Below are 25,127 nucleotides of genomic sequence, written 5' to 3' on the forward strand. Positions count from 1 at the left end.
CTTAAATTAAGATGCTTTTTCTTGTTGAGCAAAACGACCCAAAAAAAATAAGTCTAGTTTTTAGACCAAAAATATTAAATTTAAGTTATTTTGTGCATAAAACAAGCAAAAAAAAAAAAAATCTGCCAATGGGGTAAGCAAATTTTTCTTGAATTAAGTGTTTAAGAAAAGTGTTCAAGATTTTTTGCTTACCCCATTGGCAGTTTTTCTTTTTGCTTGTTTTATGCACAAAATAGCTTAAATTTAATATTTTTGGTCTAAAAACTAGACTTATTTTCTTTTCTTTTTGTTTTGCTCATCAAGAAAAAGCATCTAAATTTAAGAATTTTTAGATATTTTTACTGAAAACAAGACTAAAATACTAAGAATTTATTTTCTTTTGAAAATCTTTTTTTTTTTTGCAGTGTAGAAACACATTAAATATTTCCATTAAAAAAACAACAACATGTAATACTCATTTTAACCTATGGAGGCCACCATTATGTTTCACTTTCTGAAAATGACTATATGGGGAGGCTGCAGACCTGGGGCCTCATGTATAAAACTGTGCGTAGGATTCTTACTAAAAGTCTATGTACGCACAAAAGCCAAAAATGGCATACACCAAAAATTATGAAGACTTATAAAACAAAGCAATGTTCCCTTTATAAATCACAGATCACCTGCAAGTGTGTGTACATAAATCATCCTAATATCCCACCCTGCAAGCCCATTCTCCCATCAAGTTTTTTTTAAATTATAAATCTCAACCTTTGCGTGGGAACTGGCGTACGCACATTTCCAGCCCTGTTTTGTGCGTACGCATGCTTTATACATGAGGCCCCTGGAGCCGTTAGATCTATGCCCCTGAAGATTTTACGCCGCTGGCAGTTTTGCGCCCCTGTTGTTCCTCATGCATCCAGTAGGGGGAGAGGGAAATACAACTAGGATACTAGCCTATTTAAACAACCGTTTATGAGCACTATTTATTAATATTATTTATTAATATTAATAATATTAGGAACAACAGGGGCGTAAAACTGCCAGGAGCGTAAAACTGCCAGGGGCGTAGATCTACCGGCTCCAGGTCTGCAGCCTCCCCCTATTCAAAAATGATGATGTGTAATGGTTGTTGTGAAATATAAATATTACTACAGTTTACTATAAATACTGCGGTACCTTCTATAGTTTTTATGTGAGATGAGTTCAGATGCGAATAAAGCGTTAAGTGACTTACATGTAAAGTCAGTGCAAAGATGCGATAGACATCCTGCGGCGTGATTCGCGCAAATGAGGCGGCGGGATATATTTTGGCGGATATTCGCACCTCGTTAACCAATCAGCAGCTTGCTGTAATTGTGACATGACGACGACGTAACAACAAGCAGAGGCAGAAATTTGAAACAACAATGAAGGAAAAAATCATCTTCGCCGTATGTGGACACCAGGAGCTGCTTATACTTTTATGGAAACAAGAATAAACGGATCTTGTATTTATTTTGTGTATTTTGTATAATGTTCATGTGGTTTATGGTTAAAAAACACATTATTTTCCACTTACATTTTTGTAGCTCCAGATATCCCTCTCTTCCTGAAATGCATGGATTTGAAAAGCTTTGTGTCCTCGATTGTCCAGCTAATCTGTACATTGTGATTGGCCTGAATACCTTTGACGTCAGCCGGAAATGTAACGTTCCTTACCATGTTTGAAAGATTCGGTCACAATGCAATGCTAACCGGAGTAAACTTGCAGGCTGTGAGCCAGAAGTGTGCTGATTATAATAATTTCGGTCTTGTCTACATCACCAAACCCAGGAAGTAAACTGTTGCCTACAATCCGTGTGTTTGTTGTAGTCCAAGAAAAGAGATTTACGTTGGAAGGTTGCGGGGCACCCTATATCGCGGTATTATACATTTGTACCGTGGCTGGTCTATGACGCAGAGGTTCCGCTGAGGCGCACGCGCGTGTGTGCGCAGGTACGTCAGAAAACACACATCAGTCTCCCGTCACCAACACACTGCCATACATTCACCCAACACCGAGCCATGGACTCAGACGAGGGCTACAATTACGAGTTTGAGGAGGATGATGAAGAGGACGAAGAGGATGAGGAGTGTAGCGTGGACAGCGGTGAGGTAGAGGCCGAAGACGACGACCTGGGCGAGGTGGAGCTGCTGGACCCCGCGGTGGCCGGAGGAGAGCCCGACGAGTGCGGCGACACCGGCGGCCTGGGGCCCGGTCATGAGGACGAGGACTACCGCTTTGAGGTGCTGACAACCGAGCAGATCCTCCAGCACATGGTCGAGTGCATCAGGGAGGTAAACGAGGTCATACAGGTATGTAACAAATAGTTTTATTGTGAATTATGTGCTTGTTGTGTGAGTTTATGTAAGTTTGTTTATATGGATGACTGATGATGCTGAGGTGTTAGCGGCTAGCTAACCTGACAGGGCGAATGGTGTAAAAATTTTAACATTTATGTATTTTTCATTATAAGTGTTTTATTAACATAGCTGTGTTTGTGATAATATTTTACTCTGGTTTTTTGTTGTTGAAATCATTGTTGCGCACTGCCTTCAAACAGTTAATATTAGCTAAAGTTAGTCCTGCTAGATCGATCCAGTTTAGTATGGCTAAAGTTAGTTTGACATCTTTTGCGGATAAAATCTAAACAAACTGTGTTTTTGAATACTTTTAAGGTGCTATGATACATTAGTATATTGTTTATGTATAACTATATGAAAGTTATTTCGAAGCAGGTTCGAGTTTAGCGCTGTCACTTCAGTTGACATTCGGCTAATGCTAACTCACTAGCAGGGTTGTTTACGTTAACGTTACACATTTATTTGTAAAATATGTGACATTTTGAATTTAAGAAACGCTTAATTTGCCCAAACACCAACAAATTATAAGCAGAGAATTTAAATGGATTTATGTGTTGACTAAACTCCAGGTACTGCACCTATTTAGCAAACGTAACTTGCGTAATAAAACGTGTTTGTTTACAGGATTTAGTTGTGTATGGTCCATGTCCACTTCTGACATGGATGTCACAAGTTAAATAAAAAGTTGAGATATTGGACTATAAAGTTAAGATACTCAGAGAAACTGTAGATAATTATTGTTGTGTACGTTTCCTTTAAGTTCTGTGGTGTTGGGAACATTAAATCTTTATCATATTTGACAGTGTTAAAATGTCCACAGATTTCTTATCAACCTTAACATTTGAATGAAATTTGGTTCAGTTGACCACAGCGTTTTTGGGGCTTAAAAACGCAAAAAAGTGAAACCACCCTCTAGAGTGGAAATCTTAAAAACGCTCTACCGTCGCGTTCCCATCTAAAGCTAAAAACGCAAAAGTCTGCTCACGGTGGCTCTCGTTGCGTACGCGTTTACGCCACAGGCATACGCCAGTTTAGGAAAATAACAACAAACATTTAATTTCTCCCAAGGGTTTTTGTCCCACTGGGTTTTCTCCTAGGGTTTTTTTTCGTCCCTGGGAAAGTCAGCCAACTTTGGCTTAACTTTAGCACTTTACTGTATACGTTACATTATTACTACGCTCGTTTGTACGGTTTATCCTTAGCCGCTATATTCTACTTCTTATATTATCTATTGATTTTCTGTGTTCTCCTCTACATTTACTCATGTAAAGCTGCTTTGCAACAATTAGCAATTGTAAAAAGCGCTATATAAATAAAATAAAACCCAGACGGCTTTGGACGAGACCTGGGAGAACAAAGAGGATTGTACGCAGGTGCCCGGACTTGGTCGTGTTGTGTGTCAGTGCTTCACATTGCCACCTAGCCGCCTGGAGTGCATACTACATCGAATATCACACATTTTTGCGTCAACGTAAGCATGCAGATTTCGTCCTCAATATGCTCGTATAAACGCGGAATAAAAAGTGATAACGCAACGCCACTTTTGCGTTTTCTTTTCAGATTGTTTCCATGTAAACGTAGCCCAAATTATCATACAAACTTTTGCTCCCTGCTCAGTGTTACTCTTTTTGTGTTTGTAAAACATTCAAGATAGAAAATATTTTGTCAAAGCAAATGTATTCAAAGACTTCAGACGCAATATTTAAGTGTTTCCTAAACTACTGTTATCAATAAATTAGGTTTTTCTTTACAGTTTGGGGCAGCACAATATTGGAGGTAAGCTGGTATTGTAGTATCTTACCTTTTCAACGTAAACATATGTGAAACACTGTTACTGTTCACAGTCAGTCAAGGACTATATTTTTCTAGCAGACTTTGTGATTTTACTTAATGAAAGTGTTAATTATTGTAGAATAACTGCATCTTCATAAAAAGCTCTGTTTTAACTTGTGCCTTGCATTTACTGTACAGTTCTAGAGAAAAATAGTTGAGTTAAACCTGTATGTCAAGGACATGCAGCAGTAAACTGTGTAAAATAATAATAAACACTGTGTGTTAAAGAACCATAAATCAGAGTATATTACGTAATATCAGACAGATACACTCATCTAAAGGATTATTAGGAACACTATACTAATACTGTGTTTGACCCCCTTTCACCTTCAGAACTGCCTTAATCCTACATGACATTGATTCAACAAGGTGCTGAAAGCATTCTTTAGAAATGTTGCCCCATATTGATAGGATAGCATCTTGCAGTTGATGGAGATTTGTGGGATGCACATCCAGGGCACGAAGCTCCCATTCCACCACATCCCAAAGATGCTCTATTGGGTTGAGATCTGGTGACTGTGGAGGCCATTTTAGTACAGTGAAATCATTGTCATGTTCAAGAAACCAATTTGAAATGTCCAATTTTGGTGAACTTGTTCAAATTGTAGCCTATTTTTTCCTATTTTTAGTGGAGATGAGTGGTGCTCGGTGGGCTCTTCTGCTGTTGTGGCCCATCCGCCTCAAGGTTGTGCGCGTGTTGTGGCTTCACAAATGCTTTGCTGCATACCTCGGTTGTAACGAGTGGTTATTTCAGTCAAAGTATCAGCTTGAATCAGTCGGTCCATTCTCCTCTGACCTCTAGCATCAACAAGGCATTTTCGCCCACAGGACTGCCACATACTGGATGTGTTTCCTTTTCACACCATTCTTTGTAAAGTCTAGAAATGGTTGTGTGTGAAAATCCCAGTAACTGAGCAGATTGTGAAATACTCAGACCGGTCCGTCTGGCACCAACAACCATGCCACACTCAAAATTGCTTAAATCACATTTCTTTCCCATTCTGACATTCAGTTTGAAGTTCAGGAGATTGTCTTGACCAGGAGCACACCCCTAAATGCATTGAAGCAACTGCCATGTGATTGGTTGATTAGATGAGAAATTGAACAGGTGTTCTTCATAATCCTTTAGGTGTGTATAATGCTAGTTTTCCTTTGGAAAAAATAAAATCTAGTGGACTATATACGTTTATCTCGCTGACATGCACATCTTAATAAATCTTTATGCGATATACTGAAGAATTAACTTGCATTTATCAAACTGCCAACTTCAGTGTACACGTCCACACGAGCGCGAGGGTACGCACGGCAAAAATGACGACAACGCGGAGTGGGCGATACTGTGCATTGAGTGTGCGTGACCCAATTTCGTTTGCCGGTGTACACGACAAATGCGCGTCTCCTCAACCCAAGAAGCACGAGTTCCAGGCGAATCTAGCCGAGTATGACGTCTCATCATGCCGGCACCCAGTCTGTGCATTGAGTATAAACACCTCCCCAAATGGAGGCTCACGCTGTGGAGCCAGACGAAAATATACAAGGCTTCAGGAAACATTTGGGGCACAACGCTGCGAACCGAACAGTTTGGATGTTTTTTGATGTACCGATCAACCCCTCCTAAATACAATTCTACACAAGCTTTGTAAATGATTTTTGAGATTTTTCTGTTTTCGGCCAAGTGCATCCGGAATTTTCTGTATCGTTTCTTGGCCCAGAATTGTAATTTTGGTGCATCACTACTAGTTAGATTTTATTTGTGAGCAGTCATGTAAACAGTCTGATTTAAACCAAACCTCCTTGTGTCTGTTTCAGAATCCAGCTACAATAACTAGAATACTTCTTAGTCACTTCAACTGGGACAAAGAGAAGCTTATGGAAAGGCAAGTACATGAACTCAGATGCTATGTTTACATGCACTAACTTTTCGTCAATCTGACTGAATGCAATCTGATTACAGATCACGAAAGTACAAATGATATGTGCCTTAAACATTGCAATTCGTTTCAAATGTGCATTGACATGTGCATTATGTACAGTTCGACAAAACATCTGCGCAGCCGCACAGACAGAGTTACCAGATCAGCGCATCAAAACCAGTCCAATGGCTATCAAAACTAGCCTAAACCTATGCAGAATGTACAGCATGTGCCCCCATTCCCTTAATAATGCCTGTTGCCAATTAAAGTTTTATGTCACACCAACGCCGTAGCCTCTATGCCGTAGATTTCATTTACACTTCTGCGTTGTTGTTCTTGTCAACATGCAATTACACATGCAGACCTGTAGTAGGCAGTGTCTACAGGGATGTAACCTACTACAGTATCAAGGTAGGGGTGGGCGTCTGGGCAATATGGGCAAAATATCGTATTACGATTGGATTAGGCAAAATCATGATTCCACAATTTTATTACGGTTCTTTTCCATGTTGTTGTTTATTTAAGACCATATTTTGCCATTACTGAGCCTTAATACAGCCATACTAATGCCCTCATTTAAAAATGCAGTCCTATGAGGTAACAAATATATGCGCGGAAAGTGCACGGATAGTACGCGTACAACAGCGCATGTGCAAGAAAACATTGAGACAGGACACTTCACCACAAACAATTACACAATGGAAATAGACAGCATTTGCAGAAACACTGTCATTTTCTCTTCTTTTATTTTCACTTCTTCGAAGAACAGAAACCTGTGGAGCATTTTCGTCACCATAATGTTTTTCTTGATGTCTGTTCTAAACTTTGTTTGCAATGGTGGACCGGCTACTTTTCTTCACTTATCCTAAATTTTTTAATTTACTGTAAATGTTACAAATCAGTGCTGCCCTGACGGCCTGGTAGAGTAATAATTTGTATAAGAAATCATTTCTATTAGGTTTGTGTCGAACACGGCCATTCGCGCATAGCGCGATGAATGTACTTTGACACGTGTGCCCTTTCCTCGTCTTCATGTAGCGCATGCCTTGTCGCGTACTTGATGTAGGCACAAATCACGATACAACAATATTTCCGAAAAAGTGGATCGTGGAGACATTTTAATTGCTCACGATCAAATATCGTCATATCGCACACCCCTATATCAAGGCAAAAGCCAAAGAAGCAGCTTGTTATGTATGGTATTGGAGAAGCGTCAACAATAGACGCTGACTTTTGTTGCAGCTTGAGTTGTTAAATATTACACCTCAACTTGGCCCATCTTTGTTTTTACCGTCGCAAGCGAAAATGCATACGAGGAAATACGACGCAAAACGTAGATTGACGCGTTGTTACATTTTTGAGAGTTTAGAGAGTTAAATTTCAGGTTATGCCGTAGACTCGTCGACGCAAAAGTAAGTGTTTTTGAGGGTTTTTTGTTGCATGTCAAAACATGTTTGTCTTAAAAATTTTGCATAGGTGAAACATTGGCCTTGTTGTTAAAAAAATGTCTCTGTGTTGAATTAAGTTGTTATTATATATATGAATAAACTCTTATAATCGACCTGTGTGTGATTTTAGTTTACTTAACACTTTGTTGTTATGGAAAGGTACTTTGATGGAAACCTGGATAAGTTGTTTTCAGAGTGCCATGTGATAAATCCCAGTAAAAAGCCCAAGATGCGACAGATAAGCACACGCTCTTCCAGTCAAGATATGCACTGTCAGATCTGCTATCTCAACTTCCCAAACTCGGTCAGTTTCTTTCCTTACTTTACTCCACCGCTCCTAAATATTTCTTAGTTTTGTTACTCAGGTTTTCCTCTTTTCCCCCCCCCCAGTTTTTCACAGGTCTAGAATGTGGACACAAATTCTGCATGCAGTGTTGGGGTGACTATTTAACCACCAAAATCATTGAGGAAGGGATGGGACAGGTGCGTTTTTATTCATCACGTTATTCTTTAACGTAAGAACTTGACTGATGTTTCTTTGGGATTATGTCCTTTTGTTTTTCAGACGATATCGTGTCCCGCTCACAGCTGTGATATATTGGTTGACGATAACACTGTAATGTAAGTTCTGCTGTGTGTTTACCTTGATGATGTTTATAATGACGTGACGTGAATCATAACCTGTATGCTTCATTCTTGTCTTTGCAGGCGATTGATCACAGATTCAAAAGTCAAGTTGAAGTATCAACATTTAATCACAAATAGTTTTGTAGAGGTAAGAAGTCGCCATTTTTGTTGTGTAAAATGCATGGTGGAGGTTTGTGGAAAGCTCTACATAGATGAGAAACCGTAGTCAAAATTTTATTTTGCAAAATATATTTACTCTTGAGAATAAATAACCTTTGATGATATTAAAAAGCAGACTAGGATTTATTTGTAAGACAACAAATAATTTATTTTTGCTGCAAACATTGCTGTGTGTATTTCATGACAAATGTCATCCACGCCAACTATTGAAGCAAACACAAATAAGTATAATTTGACTTTCGTTGTTTGAAAAGGTAACTGAGTTTATTACAGCAATGTTATTAATCTTGTTTAACAGAGCTATGTGTTCACACTGTTGTTTTGCAAATCAACAACACCTATCGAACATTGCCAGCACCTACCGGGGTTTTAAACCGATTCGACTAGTTTGTTAGCATTTGTTGGATCTTTTAGCCTTAAGACATTCTTCCATGAAACACTAAAGGAGATGTTGGTTTGGATGTTAAAGACATTCATAATTTCCAAGCATTACTTTACATGATTTTCAGCTACTGGGTGATTCTCACGAAAACTTGGTTTTAAAAATGTCAAGCATGAAAATGTAAAAATTGCTTAAATTTACTTTTTTTCCCACCAGACATTGAAAAACAAAGTCTGGAGTAAATGGGAACATTAATTTAAAAACTTTTACTTATCATTTAACACTTTTTGTAACATAATTAAAAAAATTAGTCCTAAAAAATCTCATTACCGCAACAGTCAGAAAACATCAACACTGCCATATTTTCAAAATGACATGACAAACCTGAAAGAACATAATTTGGAGATTCTGCACATGCATTTAAAATCAAAGTATTATGCTTCTATTAATTAAATTAACATTTAATAAGCATCTGTTGCGGTAATGATAATCAAAATGTCGTTTAAGCATTCTGACAAGACAATATTTCAAATTAACTGTAAAAAAATGATCTTACCTGGTAGCCATCTTGAAGTAACTGGTCCATGTGCTTGGTCACTCAAAATCAAACTTTATTAAAATTCTGTATGTGTGCTTAAACTGTTCTCAAAAAGTGTTGCGGAGGATGAGAACATCAGGCATGGACACATCATTTTCCTAATTTTTCTTCATTATTATTATACATGAATATTCAGTAAATATTTTTTCTGTCATCTAAAGTAGTCTAGCAAAACATCCTTTTATTTTTTTTCTTAATATTTTTGTGTTAATTTGATTAAATTACAACATAACGCATGTTCAAACACAGCCGGACACATTGCGGTAATGAGAATTTCAGCAGAAAATTTGATAAAATTTACAATTATCAATTCTTATGTTGAAATGACACATTGTGCAAGGTAGAACACAGTATTGTGTTAATTCTGATGCTTTTTAATGTTACTATATTACACATTTTAAAGCTAAAATCATTAGTGCCGTGGTGTTTCAATGGTTTCGTGAGAATCACCCTACTATGGCTTTACCTTGAACATTTTCAATTGCACAAATGGTCAATTTCGACTCTTGTTGTCTCTATTCTCAACAGTGTAACAGATTGTTGAGATGGTGTCCTGCTCCTGACTGCCACCATGTGGTCAAAGTTCAGTATCCTGATGCCAAACCAGTTCGCTGCAAATGCGGGAGACAGTTTTGGTAAGACTCTGATTTAAAGGGGTCATATGATGTTGCTAAAAATATTATTTTGTGTATTCGGTGTAATGCAATGTGTTTATGCGGTTTAAGGTAAAAAAAACATATAATTTTCCACATACCATACTTTGTTGCAATTTACTTGCAACCAATGAGTATTTGCGAATGTTTCCATTGGACGATTTTTCAATTCACCATTTCAGTTTGCAAAATTTGAATGGTAATGAAAAACAGCTACTTTCTCTTATATAGACGTGCTGTAAAAATGTAATATAAATTATGATTTTTTTTGTCTAATATTTTAGTTTAGTAACACCTGAGGCTGTTGCTGTTTTTAAACAAATTGTGATATTTATATATTGACATATTCATTGTTTTTTTCTCTCAACCAGCTTCAATTGTGCAGAAAACTGGCATGACCCTGTGAAGTGCAAGGTGTGTTTGTTTTACATCTTAATACTGTATCAGTGATCCAGCACCAATGTCATTAGATTTCTCTCTATAAATTTTGTCTTTTCTTTTTCTAAAAGTGGTTGAGGAAGTGGATAAAGAAGTGCGATGATGACAGTGAAACCTCAAACTGGATTGCAGCAAATACCAAGGTATGAGTTTCTATAAAGCCACGATGGATGATAAATTGGCACACTTGATCATTTAGTTAAATTTAGAGTTTAATTAAAGGGCATCTAATATGCAAAATCCAATTTTATAATATGTTCGGTCGTAAATGTGTGTTGGCAGTGTGTGAACACAACCATCCTTCAATGAAAAAACACCCTCGTCTTCATTTTAATCCCCAATAAATTAAAGCAGTCTCATTATAGACATGCTGTTCTGATTCTCTTGTTAATGTGATGTCACACTGCTACAGCCCCGCCCGCGGCCACTGACCAAAGCTGTGCCCCAATTCCCCTACCTATACTATGCCCTAATAGTAGGTACTCTTTTTGTGTTTGGATATTCATACTTTTGTGTGTATAACAACACTGTGTGCACACACTGGGACATACTAACACGAAACTGAAGTGACAGCTGTTGGCTAGACATTGCTGTGATCTTTAAGAAATTTAAACTTCAGAACTCATACACTCACCTAAAGGATTATTAGGAACACTATACTAATACTGTGTTTGACCCCCTTTCGCCTTCAAAACTACCTTAATTCTATGTGGCATTGATTCAACAATGTGCTGAAAGCATTCTTCAGAAATGTTGGCCCATACTGATAGCATAGCATCTTGCAGTTGATGGAGATTTGTGGGATGTACATCCAAGGCATGAAGCTCTCATTCCACCACATCCCAAAGATGCTCTATTGGGTTAGTATCTGGTGACTGTGGGGGCCATTTTAGTACAGTGAACTCATTGTCATGTTCAAGAAACCAATTTGAAATGATTCGAGCTTTGTGACATGGTACATAGTGTGACGAGTCCCTCGTTACTTCCACTAAGACCGGTCAGTGGGTGTGGCTTGAGGGCACGTTAACGGAATTGCTTACACCTGTTCCTTCTCTATAAAGTCTCAACGCTGTTTGTTGTGAGGCCTGTTCTCCTGCTTGTTTGGTTTAGTTTAGCTTGTTTTGATGTTATAATTGGGTTACTCGGTTCTGTCTAACACTTATACCATCCGTGTGTTTGACGGGGTCGGTATTGGGTTTGTTAATTCCTTATTTTATGTTTTATATTTACATTAATAAATACCAACCTGTCCTCCTTTACATTTGTCACGGCTTCGAGCCGGTCGTAACAAATGGGGGGGCTCGTCCTTAAATTTAGTGATTTGTTTGGTAAAATATTACTCATATTATTGATTTGATGATTGATTCGTTAAATTAATATTTTTGTTTGTTTCTTCGGTAGTGTTTAATATTTCGTATTACAAATTTTGGAGGATATAATGGTTGGTTTGTTTATTTTGGTTGCTTTGCGGGAGTTTAGCTTCGGTAAGTGTTGGCTACTCTTTGTTTACATTTAGAGGTGAAGTTTATTATTGGATTTGCTTTTCCCTTGTTAGGCTTACTCTGATCTTTTTTATTTTAGTTTGTTTTTTTGTACGGTGAAAGCAGTCAGAGCAGTTGTCTCAGGAACACGTCCGTGTTTTGTGATAGTGACTTGTTAATCGGTTGCTATTGCAAACACTGGTTTATGGTGTATAAGAACCCACTGCAAGTAACTGTACAAAGATTAGGGATGAGTTTAGGTAGTTTTTGAATTTTAGTTAATTGCTTATCCAAAATCTACTCCTCAAACATTTTTTTGAAAATTAAGTAGCCGATTTATTTGTTTTTACCATGACCTCAAAAATTGAAGAGTTTATTAGTGCTCCATCTGAAATTTTCTGAAAGGATCAATTGGTAGAACTTGCAGGTCACTTTGAAATTAATTTGGTAAGTCAAGATAAACGTTTAAAAGATAACATTAAACTCTTGATAAAAACTGAGTTAATTGAACGTGGAATTTTAGACCCTCAGTCCCTAGAAGGTGCTTCAGATTTCACTGATGCGTCTGCAATGTCATCTTTAACATTTGAGCAACAAAAGCAACTCTTGTTAATTCAAAATGACATGAAAGTGAAAATGTTAGAAGCGCAAAATCGTGTGTCAATGTCTAAACTTCAGTTACAACAACAGCAAATTGATCTTGAACGTTGTCGTTTAGATCTGATAAGTAGTGATGTTAGGTTCTTGAACGAATCGTTCTTTTGAGCCGGTTCTCAGGAAGTAACCGGTCGAGCCGGTTCACAAATCGAACTGAATCGAACTTTAGTTTTGGGCATAGGTTCCGGGTTGATGACGCAGGACGCACTGCCGAAATGGCACGTCGGACTCATAAAGAACCGAACGAAGTTTGTCGGTGATTGCCGAGGCGAGGATTGCCGACAATTCTGACGGATGAGTTGCTGACACTGCGTGTGAATAACAGAGGATTTGAATGAGCCTGATGCGTGAAGTTTTTTTGTTTTATTAGTTCTTGATTTGTTTGTTTTATTAGAAAGCTTTAGTTATGATACGATTTATTTTGCATGCAAATCATATTGTAGTTGTTTAAGGAAGACCAATGAGTTTACTACACAAGTTTATTTATTATTTATACTTACACACATCCGCAATTGTGCATCAGTGTCTTTTAGGAATCTTATTCAAGTTGTAGGCTTGTCAAAACTGGTCAGTTATATCTGGCATTTACTATTTATTGATGATCCGCGATTTAAACTGTGACCACAAACATTACTAACTTGTGAATGCAAGGCAATAAATCAGCTATGCCTTCACAAAAACAACTTTTTATTTAAATGTTTTAATGTGTTGACACAAACGACTTTATTTGAATGTTTTATTGATACAATAAATGCGTAGTAATGTCATTTCTTGATGACGTCAGGAACCGGTGAATCTGCTTTTAGAACCGGTTCAATGAGCCGAACTGTCCGAAAAGAGCCGGTTCGCGAAAATGAATCGGACTTTGCATCACTACTGATAAGAGAAGGAAAACTTGTTGCAACAGGACGTGTAGATTGTGATTTGACTTTGAGTAAGTTTGATGTAGTGACTAATATGAGATTGATCCCCAAGTTTGACGAGAAAGATGTTGAACGCTTCTTTCCATTGTTTGAACGCGTGGCAGATGCAAGAAGTTGGCCTGGTGAAGAACGAACGCTTATGTTGCAGTCTGTTTTTACAGGTAAAGCTCAAGAAGCGTATGCGTCTCTTAGTGTAGAAGATGCTAAGGATTATTCGACTGTTAAAGATGCAGTGTTGAGGGCATACGAATTGGTTCCAGAGGCCTATAGACAAAAATGTAGGTCCTGGAAGAAAATTGAAAGTCAAACTCATGTTGAGTTTGTACATGATATTTCAGTTCATTTCAATCGTTGGTGTACAGCCTCTGACGTGAAGACGATAGACGATATGAAAGAGTTGGTTTTGCTTGAACAGTTTAAAAACTCTGTTTCACAACGTGTAGCAACGTACATTAATGAGAGAAAACCCGACACTGCATATGAGGCAGCCGTTATGGCTGATGATTTTTTTCTGATTCATAAAACCTCTTTTTTTTACAAAAATGTGGGAGACAATGTTCAGAAACAATCTTATGATCTTTGCAGGTCTTCTAAAATTGTGCGTACTTCATCTGATAGGCCGCGTAATTTCGAGGGTGGAGAGAAAAACAGGGAAAATCGGTGCAATTATTGCTGTGCGTTTGGTCACTAGAAGAATCCTTAAAAGCAAAAGATGCTGCTAAATTGAAATTTAAGTCTTCGGTGAAGCCTGTTGCTCTGGCTGTGACTTCGTCAGAAGTTAATACGCAAAGGAATTGCTCATCTGGTGTTTCAACCTTTTCTCCATTTGTTACAGATGGTTTTCTGAGATTGCTTAACTCTACCAAGGCTGTACCAGTCAAAATTCTCCGTGATACTGGATCAGCAGAAACTTTTGTCTTAGAATCTGGTTTATCTTTTTCAGATGATTCATACACTGGAAACAATGTGTTGATTAGGGGTACTGGATTAAATGTGATGTCTGTTCCCTTGCACAAAATTGTCTTGTGTTCTGATTTGATCCAGGGAGAGGTGGAGGTTACGGTGCGTTCCTGTTTGCCTGTGGAAGGAGTGCAGGTAATCTTGGGAAATGATTTGGCAGGTGATCGAGTTTGGCAAAATGTTCACCAAATTTGGTGGTTATGCCATCTGCCTCAATTGAGTCAAGTGATGAAAATCTTACTTGTTTCTCAGATGTGTCTCCGTCGTGCATGATTACAAGGTCTATGAGTAAAACACAACCTGAAGGTAAATCGGAAACTAAATGGTTGGTGACTGAAACGCTAGAAATCCCTTCTCTCCTTTCAGTGTCACGTGAAGATTTAATTAAAGAAGCTGACGTGACTCTCAGTGAGTTATTTGACCGCGTTGTCCCAAATGATATAATCGCTAATCTCCCTTCTGGATATTGAGGAAGATGTGTTGGTACGAAAATGGGTACCACATGGAGAATTTGTACTTGGCGATCCTATGCAACAAATTGTTGTACCTCAGTCTCTCCATCAGGTTGTCTTACGAACAGCCCATGATACTTCAGGGCATTAAAAAGACATACAAGTTACTGTTAAAACGTTTCTTTTGGCCAAAGTTGAAACGTTATATATCAAAGTATGTTAAGTCTTGTCAAACGTGTCAACTGACAGGTAAACCGAATCAGACTTTGAAACCTGCCCCTTTGTATCCAATTCCTGCAATTGGCCAACCATTTGAACATCTTATTGTGGACTGCGTGGGGCCATTGCCACGATCGAAAGCTGGAAATGAATATTTACTTACTGTCATGTGTCAAGCGACTAGATATCCGGCTGTGTATCCGTTACGTTCTTTGTCTGCAAAGTTAGTTTTAAAGGCACTGACTCAGTTCATCTCCATATTTGGGATACCAAGGATAATCCAGTCTGATCAGGGGAGTAACTTCACTTCAAAATTGTTCAGTCAAGTTTTGCAACAGCTTAATATTCAACACAATCTTTCCAGTGCTTATCATGCCCAAAGCCAAGGAGCATTGGAAAGATTTGACCAGACATTAAAATCTTTACTGAGATCGTATTGTGTTCAAATGGACAAAGATTGGGAATCTGGGTTACCTTGGCTAATGATGTCTGCTCGTGAAGCTGCTCAGGAAAGTACTGGATTTAGTTCAAATGATCTTGTATTTGGTCACGACGTTTTGTCTGCAGACTGGAAAAAGTTTGATCCACCTAAAAACATTTTGTTGTATGCAAGTGATTTTCGCAGACGAATCTTTAAAGCCAAAGCATCTTTGAGAAAAGCTCAAGGTCGGATGAAGCAACTATTTGACCGTCGTACAGAGTTGCGCTCGTTTCAATCGGGTGATCAGGTTCTTGCCTTGCTGCCTATTGTCGGATCACCTTTCCAGGCAAAATTTGCAGGTCCATACACTGTTGCTAAAAAAAATCATGAATAGTTGTATTTCTGCTGGAAGTAGCCATCAGAGGATGGGTACATGGTGGTCATAAAGGGATGGACATAGTTAGAAACAATGCTCGGGTAGGCTGTGGCATTTAGGCGATGCCCAATTGGCACTAAGGGGCCTAAAGTGTGCCAAGAAAACATCCCCCACAACATTACACCACCACCACCACCAGCCTGGACAGTGGTAACAAGGCATGAAGGATCCATGTTCTCATTCTGTTTACGCCAAATTCTGACTCTACCATCTAAATGTCTCAACAGAAATCGAGACTCATCAGACCAGGCAACATTTTTCCAGTCTTCAACTGTCTAATTTTGGTGAGCTCGTGCAAATTGTAGCCTCTTTCTCCTATTTGTAGTGGAGATGAGTGGTACCAGGTGGGGTCTTCTGCTGTTGTAGCTCATCCGTCTTAAGGATGTGCGTGTTGTGGCTTCACAAATGGTTTGCTGCATACCTCGGTTGTAACGAGTGGTTATTTCAGTCAAAGTTTCTCTTCTATCAGCTTGAATCAGTCGGCCCATTCTCCTCTGACCTCTAGCGTCAACAAGGCATTTTCGCAAACAGGACTGCCACATGCTGGATGTTTTTCCCTTTTCACACCATTCTTTGTAAACCCTAGAAATGGTTATGCCTGAAAATCCCAGTAACTGAACAGTTTGTGACATACTCAGACCGGCCCGTCTGGAACCAACAACCATGCCATGCTCAGAATTGCTTAAATCACCTTTCTTTCCCATTTTGACATTCAATTTGTAGTTTAGGAGAATGTCTAGAACAGGACCACACTCCTAAATGCATTAAAGTAATTGCCATGTAATGTGATTGGTTGATTAGATAATTGCATTAATGAGAAACTGAACAGGTGCTCCTAATAATTCTTTAGGTGAGTGTATATGCATTTAATAATTTCTTCATTCATTATTTTTCATGTAATGTGTAATTTATTCAGTGATTCAGTGACACATCGTTTATTTAATTTGTTTATTCTGTGTAGAGCAACTAAACTCCGCCCTCTCGCGGTGAGTTGTGGGTAATGTCAGCCATTTTAGTGTCCATGAATCTACACTTTGAATTTTCAGATATAACAGTAGACCACCTGGGAACTTTATGGATACTCGTTTTAACATACTACGATTTGGGACATACTAATTCTACTTTTAGGATGGATAGTATGCTGATTGGTACACAGGGTGACAGTCCTGCATTACTACCATAGTTTCCGCCCTCATTGAGTTGTACACGGTCTGCAATATCGCAATAGTGAGACACTATTATCTCAGGCGGTATTCACAGAAATCAGATCTATTTTAACTAAAAAAGCTCAGTGTCTCCTTTGGTGAGGGAGTGAGGAGCTGTAGCTCATTTGCATGTTTATTTGTTTAACAAATGTGACCTATTTGACTGCCAAAAAAGTTAAAATATAAAAATGTCTGTATTTAAAGCTATATTTCAGACCAGATGGAAAGTGGACTTGCATTTCTGTCATAGCATTACTGTTTTTTAATAATATTTTAATAATAATGAAACTTTCCGTGTAGGAATGTCCCAAATGTCACGTGACCATTGAAAAGGATGGAGGCTGTAATCACATGGTGTGTCGAAACCAGAATTGTAAAGCAGAGTTCTGCTGGGTCTGTCTCGGCCCTTGGGAGCCTCATGGCTCTGCTTGGTGAGTCCAGCTCACCTGACATAAACGCTAGGATGTTTTTAGTGTCATGGGCTATAATAAAATGTGTTTTTTATAGGTATAACTGCAATCGCTACAATGAAGATGATGCAAAGGCAGCCAGAGATGCTCAAGAGGTTTGTCATTATTTCTCACAAATGAACAGATTTTATGTGACCTCTGTCTTTTGGAACAGGTTTGGATGTTTCAATTGGATGTTTGGAGTGTTACACCCTTGCAGAGGCGTATCAGTTATTTATTGAGACTTTATTTATTTTAAAAAAGAACAAGGTGTATTCTGGCATAATAAACAAAAATAAAGGGAATATTAAAGGAACACACCCACATTTGGGGAATTTAGCTTATTCACAATATCCCCAGAATTATTTAAGTCCATACTTTCTTTTTTCATCCTGACGCAGCCCCCGCTAGCTTAGCTTAGCACAACGCCTGGAAGTGAATGGCTCCAGCTAGCATACTGCTCCATATAAGTGACAAAATAAAGCCAACATTTTCCTATTTATATGTTGTGATTTGTATAGTCACATCGTGTACAAATAACAAGGTAATTCGAGACACAGCCATCTTTTAACCGTATACATACTGGGAACTATATTCTCAGAAGGCGAAGCACTGCTACATGGGTTTCTCGGGTGCTGCGAGCAAATCACTCCGCCCAAGTAGCAGTGCTTCGTCTTCTGAGAATATAGTTCCCAGTATGTATACGGTTAAAAGATGGCTGTGTCTTGTATGACCTTGTTATTTGTACACGATGTGACTATATAAATCATCATACAAATCGAGAAAGTCTCTGGCGGTCTAAACGAGAGGTTATAGATAATTGTATCACTTTGTAAATCTTGCACATTCATTGCAGCGTTCCCGCGCAGCCCTGCAGCGCTACCTCTTCTACTGCAACCGCTACATGAACCACATGCAGAGCCTGCGCTTCGAGCACAAGCTGTACGCGCAGGTCAAGCAGAAGATGGAGGAGATGCAGCAGCACAACATGTCGTGGATCGAGGTGCAGTTTCTGAAGAAGGCCGTGGACGTGCTGTGTCAGTGTCGCTCCACGCTCATGTTCACATACGTCTTTGCCTTCTACCTCAAAAAGAACAACCAGTCCATCATCTTTGAGGTGAGAGAACGGCATCTCTTCTGCTCCTGTATTGCTTAATGGTCGAGCATTGCTTTAGCAGCGCAAAAAATGCTGATAAAAAAAATTTATACTTTGTAGCGAGCTGTTAAAGGAATAGTCTACTCATTTTCAAGCAAGTTTGGTGGTACAAAATAAAACGTAGCACTTTTCTAAGCGGATTTAGAAGAGGAACTATGTTTTCTGGCGTAATGGCACTTTTGGGAGTACTTCGACTCGCCTGAAAAGTCCGCTCCCCTTCTCACTCTCATAATGGGAGAGGGAGGGTGTTACTGCGCCAAGTCAAAGTACTCCCATAAGTGCTATTACGCCATACAATATAGTTCCTCTTTTAAATCCGCTTAGAAAAGCGCTACGTTTTATTTTGTACCACCAAACTTGCTCGTATAACTACTCGTCTTAAATAGGAAAAACGTTGATGTGTTTGGTCGCTTCTGGCTTTGTCTCTGAGTGGTGCCATTGAATGAATGGGGCTAAGCTAAATGCTATCGAAGTGTCGCAGCGCGCTTACGTGCGCGCACACAGATGATGGAGGGATGTATCAACAATTAGTTAAGGTAATAACATAGTTTAATATTGAAAATGAGTAGACTATTCCTTTAAGTCGCTTTGGTTGTAAGCATAAATGTAGGGATGCTCCGATCGATTGGCTGTAGATCGGTATCGGCCGATCATCGCATTGAATGACTTGATCGGTACTTGCTCACGTTAATTTAATTTATTTAATTTGTCAATAATGTTAAAAAGAAAATCACTCTCTTGTCTCTGTTTTATTTTTATCACTTTTAACCTTTTTAAAGACATATTAGTTTGCTCTTTGTATAATAAATATTTGTTGTGCTTATTAATTTGATTCTCTAATAAAACTATAATATACCGTATTTTCCGGACTATAAGCCACGGTTTTTTTCATAACTTGGCTGGTGCTGCGTCTTATAATCAGGTGTCTCTTGTAAGTCAGTATGAATTAATTTTGACATTTATGAGGCAAGAGACAACATTACCGTCTACAGCCACGAGAGTCCGCCATATGCTGATTCTGTATTTATGTAATTCAATGGATTCAGTAATGTGGAATGATGAGTATGTAAACTTCACGCTAGTTGTCTTGTTCGATTAATTTAGACTATTCAACCTTCCAGGTAAGTTCTGTATGTTATGGTTTATCGTTTAAATAACTGATAATATTACTTTAACGTACAGACATCTATTCAGCCTGCTGTTCTCTCTGCTATTTTTTTAGTTGAATAACTTGCCTTTCCAAATTAAATGTCTGTTATTCGGCTTGGATTTTGTGAAATACTTTTATAAATAAATGCGACGTATACGGTAGTCCACTGCGACTTATATATGTTATTTCGTCTTAATGACGCATTTTTGAATGATGCGACTTATACTCCGGAGCGACTTACAGTCTGGAAAATACGGTACCTGATTAAATAATATAACAAAAGCAACATCTGTGATATTACTTCATCTAGAAAATAATTAAGTTACCATCATCAAAGAGCTTGCATGTTAGCTTGAAGAATCAGTATTGCGTATTGGCATGGTCCGATCATGACGACAAAAAATCATTACTCTGTATCGGCTGCATAAATCCTAATCGGACCATCCCTAATTATGATGTATACATACATAAAATAAGCATTTAAATATCAAAAATTCAGAGCATCCCTAATTACAGCATTATTTCGGTTGCAATTCAGTGACAATGATCACATTAAAAAAATATTTTTTAATTGCATATTTTTTTAAATTCCTGTTAAAGGTACACCTCACCTCATTGCTTGTGACAATTTTACTCGAGCCACAGAGCCACATGTGATAAAAGAGTCTTTTTGTTTTTCAGAACAATCAGGCTGACTTGGAGAACGTTACAGAGGTGCTCTCGGGTTATCTAGAGCGAGATATCTCCCAGGATTCTTTGCAAGATATCAAACAGAAAGTTCAGGATAAGTATAGGTGAGCGAGTTTCCTAAAAGTCTAAATGCATATGATTGTAGCTCTAGTTTATGTACTTTTGCATAAAAATAAATAAATCCAAATTTTTAGGTATATTGGTTTGTTTTACCGGTACGTGCATTGTTACTGAAAACAATGCAAAAAATGATTTTCAAGAAAAAATATCTTAGTATTTTTGTCGTGTACCTTTTTTCTTCTGCTGTTTTTCTAAAATGAAAATTACCCCATGATTTACCCCCCCCCCAAGTCATCCTCGATGTATATGATTATCTTTTTACAGACGCACCCAATTGGATTTACATTTTTAATATTGGCTTTATAATGGTAGTAAATGGTGCTTCTGATTTGAAGCCCAAAAAGTCCTTCACAGAAGATTAAGATTTTTGTAAGAAAAAACTTTACAAACTAAAAATAAATATTCTGGTAACTTGTTTAGAAGAGACTGTTTCTCCAACGTAGGACATAGTGGATATGAGACGAGAGACGTCATGTGCTCAAAACGGACTCTGAACGGACTCACATCGTGAATGTGTGTCAGTTGTTACCAGAAGCAAAGTTTTAAATATTGATGTTTTTCTAACAAAATCACATTGATTGGCCTTAGAAGGCCTTTATTAACCAATTAGAGTCCAATCAAATCAGAAGCACCATTTACTACCATTATAAAGCTTGGAACAGTCAGTACATTTTCTGAAAAAGATAATCAAATACATCAATGATGGAGTCCGTCTTAAAGTGCAGCTGGTAATATGGATACACGATAGATTACACGTAGATGTCATGTTGGGTAACCAGTCATATTCAGCATGACTGGACCACATGCACAAACCACTAAGCCGCGACTACAACTTATAATAGACAATTTAACTATAGGTCCAAATGTATTAATATTAGCAAGAAAGCCATGCTCCGAATATTAACCCAAGTTCAAACCTGCATCTGTTTTCCTGTGCAGATACTGCGAGAGTCGGAGACGAGTCCTTCTCCAGCACGTTCACGAGGGCTACGAGAAAGACTTATGGGAGTATATCGAAGACTGAACAGGACTTAACATGAAAACAGTGGTCCTCGATCGCAGCTCTGGTGTCGGCCATCACCACAGACCCTCCTTCACACGCCCACCCTTTACGTCACATCTGGATTTTGTCATTATTTCGAGCTTAAGTTAATTTTACTGAAATAAAAAGGTAGAATATACAAATAAACCTCCACGTCAGTATTGAGTCGATTGTGAACACGGCACGGAAGTGCGTTTCGCTCTTCACACTCCACACGCCCTTCGTGGAGATACATCAATAGTCCGTTTAGGTTTTTTTAGTGCTGTTTGTCATTTGTATGAAGTTGTTTTTATAGTTTGAGATCGGCTTAGCTTTACAGATCTGAGCCATGCAGTGTGTGTTTTGGGAACGCTTGGTTGGGTGTCTTTATGCAGTGGACGAAAGTGCGTGCTTGTGTGTATGTGTGTGTTTCAAGCTGTAAATAGCACACGTGCATGAAACACAGAGTGGGACGCGTCTCATTATTTTGGTTTTGGTAAATATTTATTCTTTACAGATATCCAAGAATGTGTTTAAACGTGACAATTTTGCTGTTTTTATTTTTCGCTGGAGGTTGAACTTTTTTTAAGACTTTGCACACCCAAATCCGAGGCATAGAACATTAGCCTTAATTACGTGCGAATGTAACCGTTGGAATTGCGCGAATCTCAGTATGTATTGTCCGGGTCATATTTCATCCCAAAATCAAAGAGATTGTCAATTTAAAAATTATTGTAGCGTTTTTATGAACGCAAAACATCTATTTGTCATTCCTTTAGTGCAGATTAATCCACGAAAGCCCTTTTAAAACTCTATAATTTAAAAACGATACAACAAATACTATTTAAGTTATATATTTAAAGTTGTTACCGTTTTTTTGTAATTGGTTAACTAAGTCATAAAAGTAACAACAATTTTAGGTTTAAACATGGTTGACTGTCACGACGAATGCAAATGGTCCTAAATATACTTTGTTTTGGGAAGAATATGACCTGGATGTTGGTGAGAAATCATCATATTGCTCTCATTGACAAAAGCTGAGCTTTTAAAGGATGTTTGATTGACTCGAACACGAAGCCAGACTCTCTCTCTCGTCTTAGTTAACGTTTGCCGTTTCTCTCTTCTTCTCTTCATCACACTACCAGATGTTTCATGAGAGCAAACTTGAGTGACATTCACTCACAAACACCTAAGAGTCTCAAATGTTGTTTTCCTCGTCTCTAATTTTTATTAAATGTATCTTTTGTAGCGCAAGATATGAGGCTGATGGTATGTTGAAAGAACTCTCGTATTTTTTACATGACCCGCGAGTGGATACGAAGCTTATTGGTACTGACTATTAAGCGCTGTGTGGAGTAGATGAACCTTGCGTAGTCGAGCCTGGCTGTTATAAATTAAGGCTTTGCTGTAAACCAGTAAGGCAGATGTGAGCGCTGTGTTTACACTAATACGTGACCAATATGTTTTGTTTTGTTTTGCAAAAGTTTCTTTGCTTGCGATCGCCTGTTGGAATATGCATGGTCATCTGAATATGGTTTGTATGGTAGCTTACGTCGGCTTCTACTAACTCTAATGTCAAACTTTACGGCCCTCAAGGCTGACGACCGGAGTTTGTGCTCGTGTCGGTTTTGTGAATTCCTCAATGGAAAAAACTGATCAACAGTGTTGCCTGTTCTGGAAGATGAGAGTTTGTCACCAAAGTGTGAACCTATTAAAAGTGATGAGTCTCTTATTTAGAGGCGTGTTCATCTATGGTGGCTTTCCTGTGCTATAACCATTCTTATAAAGAAATGTCCTATTTAAATAAATCTCATTAAAAAGTATTTGTTGTTAATGTGGTTTCATTTAATCTTTTATCTTGTGGCATATTCTATACCGATTTGGTAAATTTGAGGGTTTGCGCTAAATATTTGTCCAAAATTATTAAATTATGAGAAAGGTGTTTTTAACAATATTTTGCGCATGCATCTACATTAAATTATCCATTTTGTGTATGAAATCAGTGTCAACCGTGTTACTCCCGATGAACTCCCTGTAAATCAGCAATGGTTGTTCCAAAGTCACAAGTCCAACATCAAGGAATATAATTTCCTTTTTCGGAGGAAAATTTTAAGACATTGTTGTAAGTCATAACTTCTCCTTTTCAATATTATATTTATATTATGGTCTGCACATAGAGTAGATTAATTGACCGTCAACAGTGTTGCCAACATGTTCAAGCGACTTTGCGTCACATGCTTTATTTATAAATATTTAGAGAAAGAATATAAAAACATAAGTTAATCATGTACTAACTAGTCCAAGGTCAGCAGTTTTCACAAAGCCCTGAAATGTCAAATGTGTTACCCATAAACTGTAACAAAGTTGATTCACACGATTGAAAATGTTGGCAATTCTGTGTCAATTTATGTCAATATTCTGCTTAGTCCTTCCAACTTGAAGTGTAATTGATGCATTATTATAATGTATTATAATGTTCATTAACATTATATATTTTTATAATGTGTGTTTAAAAAGCTTTATAGATACATTTTATATACTTACCGTAAACTCTATGGGGCATTTTCCCGTACAGGGATTAGAGTATAACTAAAATGTAAGAGCTGTCCAAACTGAAAACAACTTGCACTGACATATCTTAAAATACATCAGTACCCTTTGTTTTGCCTTAAATATGCACGCCAGTAATGTTTTATTAAGGCATGTTTGTTAAAACTAGTTATATTTCCTAATTAAACTAAGGCCTAGTCCTAGTTTAAAGGAGACATTTCACAAGACTTTTTTAAGATGTCAAATAAATCTTTGATGTCCCCAGGGGTACTATGTGAAGTTGAAGTTCAAAATACCCCACAGATAATTTATTATAATACGTGAAAGTTGCCACTTTCTAGGTCTGAGCAAAAATGTGCCGTTTTGGGCGTGTCCTTTAACATGCAAATGAGCAGATTTCTGCACTAAATGGCAGTGCCGTGGTTGGATAGTGCAGATTAAGGGGCAGTATTATCTCCTGACATCACAAGGGGAGCCAAATTTCAATGAGCTATTTTTTACATGCTTGCAGTGGATGTTTTACCAAAAACTTTACTATTGAGCTTTTTCACATTTTCTAGGTTGATAAAAGCACTGGGGACCTAATAATAGTAAAGTCAGATTTTCATGATATGTCCACTTTAAAGGGACAGTATATGGTGTTTTATTAATCAAAAATCAATGTCTTTATTCATAAATATGTCCTCGTTGGTGTCAAATGACCTCTACCAGTGATCTGACTTTTCTTTGTAAGCTTAGAATTTCTTCTCTTTACTTGCATTGAACAGGTAAGTCCAAAAATACTTCCATGTCGTTCTGCTA

The 25,127-nt window shown here is 38.0% G+C and overlaps 1 protein-coding gene across 1 annotated transcript; it reads left to right on the forward strand.

Annotated features, from left to right (window-relative positions):
• The first annotated feature begins 1,906 nt into the window (after window positions 1-1,906).
• Window positions 1,907-23,599, forward strand: arih1l (ariadne homolog, ubiquitin-conjugating enzyme E2 binding protein, 1 like). Its single transcript, XM_055183141.2, has 14 exons — window positions 1,907-2,316; window positions 6,007-6,074; window positions 7,718-7,862; window positions 7,949-8,041; window positions 8,124-8,179; window positions 8,267-8,333; window positions 9,874-9,980; window positions 10,370-10,412; window positions 10,508-10,579; window positions 17,491-17,621; window positions 17,698-17,755; window positions 18,496-18,756; window positions 20,627-20,739; window positions 21,695-23,599. The coding sequence occupies exons 1-14, from the start codon at window positions 2,026-2,028 to the stop codon at window positions 21,777-21,779; spliced, it is 1,590 nt and encodes a 529-aa protein (XP_055039116.2). The 5' UTR covers window positions 1,907-2,025; the 3' UTR covers window positions 21,780-23,599.
• Window positions 23,600-25,127: the final 1,528 nt, after the last annotated feature.

This window comes from Misgurnus anguillicaudatus, chromosome 21, assembly GCF_027580225.2.
Source record: "Misgurnus anguillicaudatus chromosome 21, ASM2758022v2, whole genome shotgun sequence".
Taxonomy (NCBI): Eukaryota; Metazoa; Chordata; class Actinopteri; order Cypriniformes; family Cobitidae; genus Misgurnus; species Misgurnus anguillicaudatus.

Bases quoted from the DNA above. Each gene is read 5' to 3' on its own strand.
- arih1l (XM_055183141.2), top strand. From the start codon at position 2,026: ATGGACTCAGACGAGGGCTACAATTACGAGTTTGAGGAGGATGATGAA. The intron at 7,863-7,948 runs GTCAGTTTCTTT...CCCCCCCCCCAG, and splicing joins ATCTCAACTTCCCAAACTCG to TTTTTCACAGGTCTAGAATG. The intron at 20,740-21,694 runs GTGAGCGAGTTT...TTTCCTGTGCAG, and splicing joins AAAGTTCAGGATAAGTATAG to ATACTGCGAGAGTCGGAGAC.